General features: G+C 36.6%; 1 protein-coding gene across 5 annotated transcripts in view; it reads right to left on the bottom strand.

Annotated features, from left to right (window-relative positions):
• TLK2 (tousled like kinase 2) overlaps window positions 1–13447 on the bottom strand; it is a 123911-nt gene that overhangs the window by 45172 nt on the left and 65292 nt on the right. For all 5 annotated transcript variants that reach the window (XM_027517554.1, XM_027517555.1, XM_027517556.1 and 2 more), the window contains 4 exons: window positions 10454–10549; window positions 9020–9112; window positions 5473–5583; window positions 4121–4257 (listed from right to left, as the gene is read on the bottom strand). In XM_027517554.1, the coding sequence (XP_027373355.1) occupies window positions 4121–4257; window positions 5473–5583; window positions 9020–9112; window positions 10454–10549 (437 nt within the window). The remainder of the gene's footprint in view (window positions 1–4120; window positions 4258–5472; window positions 5584–9019; window positions 9113–10453; window positions 10550–13447) is intronic.

Below are 13447 nucleotides of genomic sequence, written 5' to 3'. Positions count from 1 at the left end.
TGTCCATCACCATCTCCCGGAGTTCACTCAGACTCATGTCCATTGAGTCGGTGATGCCATCTAGCCATCTCATCCTCTATCGTCCCCTTCTCCTCCTGCCCCCAATCCCTCCCAGCATCAGAGTCTTTTCCAATGAGTCAACTCTTCACGTGAGGTGGCCAAAGTATTGGAGTTTCAGCTTTAGCATCAGTCCTTCCAAAGAACACCCAGGACTGATCTCCTTTAGGATGGACTGGTTGGATATCCCTGCAGTCCAAGGGACTCTCAAGAGTCTTCTCCAATGCCACAGTTCAAAAGCATCAGTTGTTCGGCACTCAGCTTTCTTCACAGTCCAACTCTCACATCCATACATGACCACTGGAAAAACCGTAGCCTTGACTAGACGGACCTTTGTTGGCAAAGTAATGTCTCTGCTATCTCGGTTGGTCATAACTTTCCTTCCAAGGAGTAAGCGTCTTTTAATTTCATGGCTGCAATCACCATCTGCAGTGATTTTGGAGCTCCCAGAAATAAAGTCGGACACTGTTTCCCCATCTATTTCCCATGAAGTGATGGGACCAGATGCCATGATCTTAGTTTTCTGAATGTTCAACTCTTTGCCACCCCATGAACTGCAGTCCGCCAAGGTCCTCTGTCCATGGAATTCTCCATGGAAGAATACTGGAGTGGGAAGCCATTACCTTCTCCAGGGAATTGAACCCAAGTCTCTTGCATTGCAGGCAGAGTCTTTACCTTCTGAGCCACCAGGGAAGCCCAGGAAACGATTCTATGTACCCTCCATAGCAAAACTATATCATAACTAGAACAGGTGTTAAAAAAACAAATGCACATTATTTGCAGATATTATTTTGACCAAAGTAATTTTGGTGGTGGTCTACAGATAGTACCTGAATATCCCAGGTAAGAATTTTTAAAGAGTCCCAGGATTTCATGTTCTGTGTCTACTAGAAACTGGTATATACCACCCAAGGGAGAACTAATACTTATAGGATCAACAGAGTTGTCTCTCTAAATATCACATGATATCATTTATATGTGGAATTTTTTTTTAAATGATACAAATGAACTTATTTACAAAACAGACTCACAGACATAGAAAACAAACTTATGGCTAGCAAAGGGGAAGGATGGGGGGATAAATTTGGAATTTGAGGTTAACAGATACACACTACTATATATAAAATAGATAAACAACAAGAACCTACAATATAGCACCGGGAATTATAGTAAATATCTTGCAATAACCCACAATGGAAAAGAATTTGAAAACAAATGCATATATATAACTATAACTGAATCACTTTGCTGTACACATCTGGAATACTGTAAATCAACTATACTTTAATAAAAAAATTTTAAAAAGCTTTATCACTTATTATGGGTCATATGCCAAGAATCAGATGGTTCACATGAAATCACTTTAAAATGGAATTCTATAATTCCTTATACACCAGAATATAATCGTGGACTAGGACAATGATGTTATACAATTTCATTTACTCCCTCTGATGATCCACGTCTTAAACAGCCACAGTTTTGTATACAGGTCAAATCCCCGTATTTAATGTTGTTTATGTCAATATAAAGAAAATCTTAATAATAAATTTTTTATTGCCTTGCCATTGACTATTTGAGACTCCAAGACTTGTTTAAATAAAAAAGTTACATACTGAATAACAACAGAATTTATTGTAACTAACTTCTCAGAACTATAAAATATGTTACTTTTTCAACAAGTTCAAAATACTTTTAGAAAAACTTACTAACCTGGTCAAAAATCATTACAAATCTTTTAGGATCTTTTTATTAGACAGCAAATCTGTTTTAGAATCTTAATAAAGATCAGTCAAAATAGAGCCAAGGTACAAACTGAGAATAAAAGAACTGTGTTGAGGCTACTGTTCAGACTATATTTGATCACTTGATTAAATTTTTAATGTCAAGAGGTTTGCTCTTTCTATAAAAATTAGTACTGCAACCTGGTGTTCAGGTACCTTACCCACCAAGTTATGTGTCATAGAGCTTCTTATACACAGATAATTATCATTTGTAAGGATATCAGCTACAGCCTTCTATAACTAAAGAACTTCAATTCTGCATTAAAATTAAGAAAGGAAATTGGTTTATTAAAGCACAATTTTAGAAGATATTATTAAAATACCTAAAATTAATAGATATTAGCCAGGGGACTTTCCTGGTGGTCCAGTGGTTAAGACTCAGCATTTTTACTGCTGAGGTTCAGTTCTTAGTCAGGGAACTAAGATCCCACAAGTTGTGCAGTGTGGCCAAAAAACAAACAAGCAAATAAAAAAAGGTATCAGCCAGAAACAGCTTCCCAAGAGGAGAGATGGATAGTCTGCAATTTATATTACTTAAAATCATCAAAAAAAATACTATCCACTTTGGAGAAACAACTCTGATTAGGGATCTCGTGTAGATAATACCAAATTCTCTGGTCCGAAGGCTCTACAGCAAAGTCATCCTTTTGTACTCTAACTATATGCAATTTCCAGAACCTTCTGGGCAATAGGCTGCTTATAGAGCAAAATGATAAATACTTGCTACTATCAGCAAAAACTACAATCACATCTTAAAAGTAATTACATTTTATATCTCTAAACAAATCCACTAACCACTCAGGTTTAAGTCTTTAGACATTTTAAAAACTGCCATCTGAGGAGTAACCATTGTCATGGACTAGTAGGGGTCATTATCACGCTGGGACTCAGTGTGAGCATTAAGTGACTTTGGCCAATCATGGGGGATGTGTTTTATCTTCCGTCCCATTCTGACAAAATTGGATGGAGAGCCACTTCCAGGGCAATTTGCTCATCACAGTCAGGGTGTTGAGGAACAGACATCATGCCTCTATGCAGCAGCTGTTTATACTGCCCTAGTGCAACTCTGTTAACCTGAGCACAGAGAGCTCAGCATGGATACCACATGTATCACACATAAAGCACAGACTATAATCCAGAGGTAGGTTTCCACAAAGTTTGTTTTGTTTTAGTTTGGCCATGCCACATGGGGCGGCGTGCAGGATCTTCGTTCCCCAACCAGGGATCAAACCTGAGCTCTGGCAGTGAAAGCACTGAGTCCTAACCACAAGACTGCCAAGGAATTCCCATTAACAAATTATTATTAATATCAGTACCTGTACTTTTCTTTCAGACAAATTTGTTATTTATGTTTCATTAGTATTCAAAAGTAGTTGTATCCTCTCCAATCAATGCCCAATATGTTATTTCACCAAGGAAAAAAAGGTAGGATAGGCAGTCCATGGAACCCTTGAACCTACAGTAAACTACAGATCAGAAGTGTGAGAGCCCATGATTAAAGATACAATGTGCCACCCACTGCAACCCAGTCTCAAACGGAAACGATCTACAAAATTAAAATAAGTAAGATACACCAAAAGGTATCGCAACTTTTAAGACTTCTTTTTTAAAGTCCTGAGCTGATATTAGCTATTTATGCAGTTGGAATTTTAGGATTTTAAATGTTAATTCCCTCCTTGGAGTAAATACTTGAAGGTTTTAAACCAAAGTTATAATAAAGTGAAGGAGGGCTCAAGATTCCAAGTTATTGACAGGCACAGGCAGTGGGACTGCTCACCAGCCTGACCGCTGGCACAATGCTCACCTTCAAGAAGGTGACTATCTCTGCAGACTGGATACTCTCCCCTTAAAGAGCCCCAGGAGCATGTCCTGTACGTTCTTCCAAGGTTTTGTTTTATACCAAACTCGGGAAATCCTTCCTTGGGTCTTTGCCTATTTCAATCTTCTGTGGACCCAGAATAAATGCTGGGAGTGGGCAGACTCCTCATGAAAACTTATTACATAATTAAAATGATATCAAGTCAAGTCTTAGCTTTTTCTTCCTTAGTTTTGGCAATTCTGATTTTTTTAAGCTTTAATATAGAACTTGTTTTTTATTCCTCTGATTATTTGCCATTTTTTCAGGACTTTATCTCATTCCTTACAATTCTTTACACATGTGGAGACAAAACTGAATGAAAAAAAGACTACCATTACTAAGATATTAATGACTACAACTACAAAAAAATTTAAAAATCCAAACAAACTTTCAATTCTCAACTTTATCATCACAATTCACTTACTTAATAAGGTTCTGGAAAGCATAACCATCTGTCCACTGTTCAGTAAACGAAGCCCCATGTCGGACTGTGGTAAAGTGGCCCAGTCTCAAGCGATCTTGCATGCTTTTATCTCTACATGCCATCTTCTCTTGTTTTGACTTAGGGGAAAAGGACAAATAGAAAATAATCGTATTTTCCTACAAGAACTCAGATGCAGGGCTATGTTTGTTTTTTGTACTATACTGCTCAAAGTTTAGGACAACTGGCTCAATCTACACTGATTTCAGGAAGTTCCCTAAAGCTATAAACATTTTATATAACCCATAAGCATTCTACATCAACATATACTAACATACATTTCTGTTATAAATGTGGAATTTCCCTTCTATAAAATTAATGAATTAAGAGATGAAGCAAAGTTCTCCTTAGTGTCTTTGACATTAATAATTCACTTCACTTTTTATCAGTGTTCCCTGTCCCTTTAATAGCATTTCAAAGATTTCAGCAAAAAAACAAACCATTAGTCTGTCTCAAACCTCTAGCTTATAATAATTTCATTAGGAAGTACTGTCATCTTCAAACTTTTCACTGTAAGATAAATAACTACTGGAGATATGTTTTACAAATTTTAAGACATTAATTATTTATGATATATAATAAACAATTAAATATTTATTTCAATAATTATAAGAAATAATTACTAAAGGCAAATTGCAACTAATCACTATTAATATAATAAAGGAGGCATAAGCCAATTAAATAATCATATACAAGTAATTGCCAACTAGTTTTTTAAAATACAAAACACTTAATTATCACATTATTATATATATAAATTACTCTAAATACCATATCTGAAATGGACATAAAACTATTGCTAAATGTCTGTATTAATAGGATGTGCTGTGTGCTCAGTCACTCAGTCATGCCTGCCTCTTTGCAGCCTCATAGACTATTGCCCACTAGGCTCCTTTGCCCATGGAATCTTCCAGGCAAGAATACTGAAGTAGGTTGCCATTTCCTACTCCAGGGGATCTTCCCAATCCAGGGATCAAATCTCTTGAGTCTTCTGCATTGGCATGTGGCACGTGGGGTCTTTAACACTATGGCAACCCAGTAGCCCTTTCCTAAACCCAAAAGCCCTTTGTTGGTTTTTTGTTCTTCTTTCCAAAGAAGAGACATGGATTTACATAAATGTTTCTTACCAAAGAAGCCAGGCACACCCATGCCCACATAAGACAGAGAACTAAAGCTGTGGTCAGTCCTTTCCTACTTTGAAATACTTTCATTTCAGGTAAAAAGTTAGAAGTCACAACAATGGCACACCCTAAGCATCTTGGAATACAGAGTTGAGGCCACTACTTATCACTTACCTTTTCTATAAGCAGTTTCTTGCTCATTGTCACACATCGATTTAATCGTTCTTTGTATTTCTCTAACATCTTTTGCTGTTCATCAATCTGCCGTCTCAAATCACAGTTGGCCTTCAATGGAAAAAAATTTTTTAAATTAGCTCCAAGGAAGACAGATTAATACAAAAGCAGTTTCTAGGGAGTCTGAAAAGCATTTCTTTTGTTAAATTATAAGCAAAACTGAGATTTAAAGAGGTAAGAGTAACTATGACTTTAAAAAAAGAAGGTAAATACTTTGTTCCTTGATTTTCTTTTAATAAACTTATCATTTATTAAAGATGAATTCTGCTACTAGAAGTAGGATGTTTTTCTACTGGTCATACTTTACTCCTCCCCAAAGCCAGTTACAGATAAATCCAGTACCCCACACATGCTAATACTGTCATAAAATAAAAGAAAAAATCTATCATGAATGAGATGTTTATTTAGAATTCATTTAAGTAGCACTTTTAAGCATTTATAGATTAAATACTTACAAAGGGTGAATAAGCACTACTAAAAAAACAACACATAATGTTCTTTATGTTCAATTGTTGCTCTTCTGTTCTTCCTTCCAAAGAAGAGACATGGATTTACATAAATGTTTTTTACCAGAGAAGCCAGGCACACCCATGCCCACATAAGATAGAACTAACAAACAAGCTGAATACAAGGTCTTGGTTCAAGAAAACCAGAATGTAAATACACAGTTGATTTAGCTGTGGTCAGAAGGGTGGGCTAAATACTTTGAAAAATTCAAGACTCCTACAATAACAGAGAAGCGAAGAACCACTAACCCCAGGTCAATTTTGACTTGCAACTCCTGAGTTTACTCTTGTGTTAAACAAAAGATATCTACTCTTTTGGCAAATAAATGATACTATAGCACACTCAATTTTTGAGACTTTGAAGCTTCATTTTAAAGTGACCATTGTGCAACAGTTTCCATCTCCAAGTATCTACTTTCCTCATAATTTCTTCCTATTAGTTCTTCTGAGAGCGCTCATGAGTTCCATGGACCACATTACCAAAGGCCAAGTACAAGGACATTTGGTTAAATATGTCTAATTCATACTTAAAAAATCTGCAAGCCAAAGATCATATAATGCATATATATGAAGTCCAATCTACTTTTGGAAGGTGAACATCCCTTAAAATCTATAATCAAATTTATGGAATCAATCTCTGGCAGTTTATTTTAAATTTTAAAAACTCTAAATTTTTGTGGTTTCCAACACTAATGATTTTGTGTTCAGGTTTAAAATAGCACCTGACTAGCAGGTCCTGATGCAGCCTTACCCAAACATCTAACTAAAATGGAAAAACTCAATCAATGGTCCATGCCTGTCTGAAAGGAGACAAAAAGAGCAGTGGTTATTCCCCTGTCCCTCCGAATCAGAAACACAAGCTCTCATCAATTTGAAAAAATGGCATCTCTCCTTTGTGTCTTCTTTTCTGACGTAACCATTCCATTGGCACTGTTCTAGATCCAAAGAAAGACTACAATCTTCAGAAAACAAAGGATTAGAAAGACGGGAGTGGCAAAGAGGACATACCGTTTCCTGGGAAATAAAACCATATTTTTAAAACTCCCCAAAATAATCCTAAGTTAGGGTCAGTTTTTTACATACTCCATCTTCTCAATCTTAAGAAAATCAGATGATGAAGAAGACAAGCCCATGATCCTTTTTTAGCTCAGCAGAGCTACCCTGGACAAAAATCTTAATTTTTTGGTTTAGATTAGACAATTAGACTAGGATTTCTATAAACACACAATATCTAATTATAAACCTTGGCAATTCAATGAGCACCCAAGTGAAAAGAAGAGACGTTAAGAGCAACACCAAGCAAGTATACATGCTAACAACGAAAGATGGAAAATAGGTACTGAGTTTAAACACGGCTCTTCTCACTGAAGGATGGAGAAAAGCAAACTAAGAAACAAAACCACCAGGCCTAAGGAAAAATGTTTCTGAATAGAAAAGGGAACATCAGCTTGAGAACAATAAAAACATTGGAGATTAAAATGTTAGCCAATTTTATTTACAAATTGGTAGTATTTATGTATAGATGGATTCATGTACAGGGACTTCGATGGCAGTCCAACAGTTAAGACTTCATGCCTCCACTACGTGGGAATCCCTGACCAGGTAACTGCATCCTGTATGCTGCGTTTTGTGGCCAAAAAATAAAAATAAATAAACAATTTCTTTAAAAAATTTTATATATGCTATAAATAGATCAAAAATTACTATAGTAAATATACCAAATGTTTTAATTGCAGTTAATGGAATTATGGGTGTCATTTTATTTTTTTTACTATTTTTACTATTCTCTAAATTTATTATAAAGAGTATGTGTTGCTTTTTACAATAAGAAAACAATAAATCTTAAAATATTTTTAAAAGGGTCAGTCAATATGCCAAACTGTATATTAAAAATTATTTCAGAAAATATCATGGTATTACTGTATAGCACAAGGAACTCTACTCAATATTCTGCAATAAGCTATATGAGAAAAGAATCTTAAAAAGAATGAATATATGTATAACTGAATTACTTTGCTATACATCTGAAACATAACAATGTAAATCAACCATACTCCAATAAAATAAAAAATTTTTTTAAAAATCATTGTATACTTTCTAGAGGTATATTTTAAACTCCATAGAGCTACTTTTAAAGTTTCTCTTGTGAGCACAAAACACTTTAGACGAATAGGTTATAAAAGATATAAAATGCAAAACCAGGACTGCAAAGTACTTGTGAAATAGTTTTTAAAATTCAAATACACATATATGTGGAATCTAGAAAAACGGTAGAGATGAACCTATTTCCAGAGCAGGAATAGAGACACAGACGTGGAGAACGGACATGTGGATGGGGGGGTGGGGCGTGGGGGGTGAGGAGGAGAATGGGAGGGTGAGACAAACTGAGAGCCTGGGATTGACACATACACGCTACCATGGGTAAAACAGACTGCTAATGGGAGGCTGCTGTAAGCACAGGACGCTCAGCTTGGTGTGCTGTGATGACCAAGAGGGGTGGGACGGGGGGTGGGAGGGAGGTCCAAGAGGGAAGGGATATATGTATGCATATAGCTGACTCACTTCATTGTACAGCAGAAACTAATACAGTATAGCAATTATATTCCAATAAAAAAATCAATAAAATTTTAAAAAATTCAAAGACATTAAAAAAAAATTTCCCTGAAATGGGAAAACAACACTCTATATACATATTCTCACAGCTTCAACTCTCCACAGATATAGTCCTCTAGTATATATTTAAATACTAAAATTCTACAATTAAGATGTCCAATGTAAAGGTACCATTTGGAATATAGTTTGATCCTTGTTACCTACTCAGATTCCCTCAGATCAAAGGAAAATATCCAAATGTCTACATTTTAACTTTATTATTTAGTTACAGTAATTATCTCCATGATATGCACGTAATTCACACATATAAATATAGATAAATCAATCACTGCTTGTTATAAAATCTCGTATGACATTTTAATACTTACTCTTAATAAATCATCTATTCTTCCTTCCTTCTTCTCTAAATCAGAATTCTTACTGTTTTCTAGTGCAGATATTTTTTCTATTGTGAGGTCAGACTACAGGGATAAGCAGAAAACAAACTCAGGATTAGTCTCAAAATATTACATGTCATCACATTTTTCTCATTACTTTTCTGAAAAAAAGCACTTGATGACACAACTAGCCTGGAATCACATGGCTCAAGAAATTAAATCTGCCTTTCTCATCTCATTCTTTAAGCATTACGTTCTGCTATACTTGTCCTTCAAAAATATATTAACTCTGGAATAAAATATATGAATTCTCAAAATACTGTGCACTGAACAGTACAGAAACATACTCTCTAGAAATGAAACTAACTGAATAGAAAAGGTCATCAGAGGAGAAAGAACCCAAGTCTCTAAAGAACAAACATGCCACCTAGTGGAAACAGAGCAACCAGAAGAAGAGAGATGAATGCTCAAGTACCGAAGTCTATTCAACTATTCAAAAGTTTAATTCAAATAAAATTAAAATCTGCTCCTGAGGGCTGTTTAGCTCTTGTGACTTAAGAAATTCTCCTAGATTTCCAGGCATCCTGTCTTGAAGGTAACAAGGTACCAACAGGCTTCAAGAAAACAAGGTATAATATTTGGTGAGCTCAACACAACAAAATGGAGGATATATCCACTATCCTTTTAGCAGATATTATTTCTGAATATTCACAACATTCCCTAAATTAAGGAGTTTCTGAAGACTGTTAAGGAAGAATTATGTTGGTGTGCCACGTGTTAAAGAAGTTTAAAACAACAAGGTTTTACTGTGTATCACACAGAACTATATTCAATAGTTTGTAATAAACCATAATGGAAAAAGAATCAGAAAAAAAAAGAATACAGACACATACATATATATACGTATAACCAATCACTTTGCTATGCATGTGAAATTAACACAACATTCTAAATCAACGATATTTCAATAAAAAAGATTCCCTGCCGCCTACCGTAAGTACTGTGCCAACAAGTGTTTTGTAGATACTAAGATGATGATAATCAACCACATTTTACAGATAATTTGAACAGAAGAAAAATGAGGCCCCAAAAGATAAAGCATAAGTTGCAGAGCTAGAACCTGAATCGGGGTCCTGAGTTCTCCAAAACAAGTGCTTTTTTCCTTGATCCCATGCTGCAATAGAATCATCTCTGTCCATAATCTTTCTGAATACATCAGAAAGGCAAAGGAACACCTCAAAAAGTTAAAAGCACCTTCCAAAAGACTTGAAATATTCATAATGCAAGTTCTGAATACAACACACACAAATAAGTGAGATGAAGTCAGAGAAATAAAGGGAGAGAGAAGACCCAGGTTTTACACGCAGTGTTAGCATTTACTCCGAAGCAGTGCCTTCCCTCTCTGTTTATCAACCACTGACCTACCTGGGTCTGTCTGTGCTGGATGGAGATCTGTTTTTGGGAGCTGCAGGAATGCTCTGTGTTGCCAGATCCCGTAGATGAGGGACTGTTTTGCTGAGCCTGGAATAAAGGTGTACCACCAATCACAAGAAGTTTTCCATCTTTCTCCATGAGCATTTATATGGATACAAACGATTACATAAAACAAATACTTCCTGATGCAAACCAAGACTCAGGGCCATGGAGCCAAGACGAAAGTATACACAATTCAAATGAAAAGTAAGGGCTTGACAAGGTGGCTTAGATCATTTTACTGTAAATAGTTTAAAACACCAAATGCTTACAAATGAATTTTTTAAATATGGAAATTAAGTATGTAAATGTCCTTTTCATGGTACAATTGATGCTTGAAAAACACACGGGTTAAGGGCGCTGACCATCCACCCTCCTCCCCCCACCATGCAGTCAAAAATCCACAGGTAACTTTACAGGTGGCCCCCTGGATCCATAGTTCTAAATCTGCTGATTAAACCAGTCTCGAATGGTGTAACACATAGTATGGATCTATTAAAAAAAATTCCACATCAAAGTGGACCTGAGCAGTCAGTCCAAACCCACACGTCTTAACAGTCAACCGTAAACGTGCTTTCGCAGGACAGGCTGGTGAAGCACTCAAGCACCAGGGACGCCCATGACTCAGGCGGAGAGGACTGGAAACTTCTATTCAGAAGCACATCCGAGACCCTCAAACTCTGCCCAGGAACACACAGTGGGCCAAAAATTTTGGCCGATTTACAATATCATCACTTGTTTACTGTGACATTTTACACATAAATAATGGGGCATTCTAAGGCACTTTCAAATTTAGAAGGTTTAGGACTTAATATAATTCAACTGTTCAAGACTATGCAATCACTATACAGATGGTCACCAACTTAACAACGGTTCCACTTAACAAGTTTTCAACTCTATGATGGTGCGAAAGCAATAAGTTCAGTAGAAACGGTACTTCAAATTTTGAATTTTGACCTTTTCCTGGGTTAGTAACATGTGACACAGTACTCTCTCATGATGCCACACAGCAGCAGCAGGCCACAGCTCCCAGTCAGCCACAGAGTCATGAAGGTAAACAACCAGATACACTGAGAGCCATACACCCAGACACCCATATTGATTTTTACTTTCAGTATTCAATAAATTACATGAGATTCACCACTATATTATAAAATAGACTTTGTGTTAGGTGATTGCAGGCTAATATACATGTTCTGAGCACATTTAAGGCAAGCAAGGTTGAGCTATGATATATTCAATAGCTGAGGTATATTAAATGTATTTTTATTTACAAGTGGTATTTTCAACTCATGACCTGTTTATTAGGACCTAATCCCATCATAAGTCAAGGAAGACCTTTACTCCAAAGAGTCCTTTTAAAAACAAAATTGCACTCAACATAGTACAACCTATCATAATACATAATTAGACATAATTACAAAATACTGGATATTCTGGGGATTATGGGCTAATGGAAATATCATCTCATCAGAGAATACAGTGTTTCGAATAATGTAAGTTTCATCTGATACTTCCTAATTATTCCTTTATTTCTTTATTCGTTAACATTAAAACAATGTATAACCATCACCTATTGAGCAATTACTGCCATGATCACCAGTAGTCCTTCAGTTCAGTCGCTCAGTCATGTCCGACTCTTTGCAACCCCATGAATGCCAGACCTCTCTGTCCTTCACCAGCTCCCGGAGTTTACCCAAACTCATGTCCATTGAGTTGGTGATACCATCCAACCATCTCATCCTCTGTTGTCCCTTTCTCCTCCTGCCCTCAATCTTTACCTGCATCAGGGTCTTTTCAAATGAGTCAACTCTTTGCATCAGGTGGCCAAAGTATTAGAGTTGCAGCTTCAACATCAGTCCTTTCAATGAACACCCAGGACTGATTTCCTTTAAGATGGACTGGCTGGATCTCCTTGCAGCCCAAGGGACTCTCAAGAGTCTTCTCCAACACCACAGTTCAAAAGCATCAATTCTTTGGTGCTTAGCTTTCTTTATAGTCCAACTCTCACAACCATATGTGACTACTGGAAAAACCATAGCCTTGACTGGATGGACCTTTGTTGGCAAAGTAATGTCTCTGCGTTTTAATATGCTGTTGAGGTTGGTCATAACTTTCCTCCCAAGGAGTACACGTCTTTCAATTTCATGGCTTCAGTCACCATCTGCAGTGATTTTGGAGCCCCCAAAAATAAAGTCTGACACTGTTTCCACTGTTTCCCCATCTATTTCCCATGAAGTGACGGGACCGGATGCCATGATCTTAGTTTTCTGAATGTTGAGTTTTAAGTCAACTTTTTCACTCTCCTCTTTCACTTTCATCAAGAGGCTCTTTAGTTCTTCTTCACTTTCTGCCATAAGGGTGGTGTCATCTGCATATCTGAAGTTATTGATATTTCTCCTGGTGATCTTGATTCCAGCTTGTGCTTCCTCTAGCCCAGCGTTTCTCATGATGTACTCTGCATATAAGTTAAATAAGCAGGGTGACAATATACAGCCTTGATGCACTCCTTGTCCTATTTGGAACCAGTCTGTTGTTCCATGTCCAGTTCTAACTGTTGCTTCCTGACTTGCAAACAGATTTCTCAAGAGGCATGTCAGGTGGTGTGGTATTCCCATCTCTTTAAGAATTTTCCACAGTTTGCAGTGGTCCATACAGTCAAAGGCTTTGGCATAGTCAATAAAGCAGAAATAGATGTTTTTCTGGAACTCTCTTGCTTTTTTGATGATCCAGTGGATGTTGGCAATTTGATCCTTGGTTCCTCTGCCTTTTCTAAAACCAGCTTGAACATCTGGAAGTTCATGGTTCACATATTGCTGAAGCCTGGCTTGGAGAATTTTGAGCACTACTTTACTAGCATGTGAGATGAGTGCAATTGTGCGGTAGTTTGAGCATTCTTTGGCATTGCCTTTCTTTGGGATTGGAATGAAAACTGACCTTGTCCAG

Source organism: Bos indicus x Bos taurus, chromosome 19 (genome assembly GCF_003369695.1).
Source record: "Bos indicus x Bos taurus breed Angus x Brahman F1 hybrid chromosome 19, Bos_hybrid_MaternalHap_v2.0, whole genome shotgun sequence".
NCBI classification, from domain to species: domain Eukaryota; kingdom Metazoa; phylum Chordata; class Mammalia; order Artiodactyla; family Bovidae; genus Bos; species Bos indicus x Bos taurus.
Note: the sequence above shows the minus strand (reverse complement) of the source record. Positions and strands in the feature narration are given on the sequence as shown.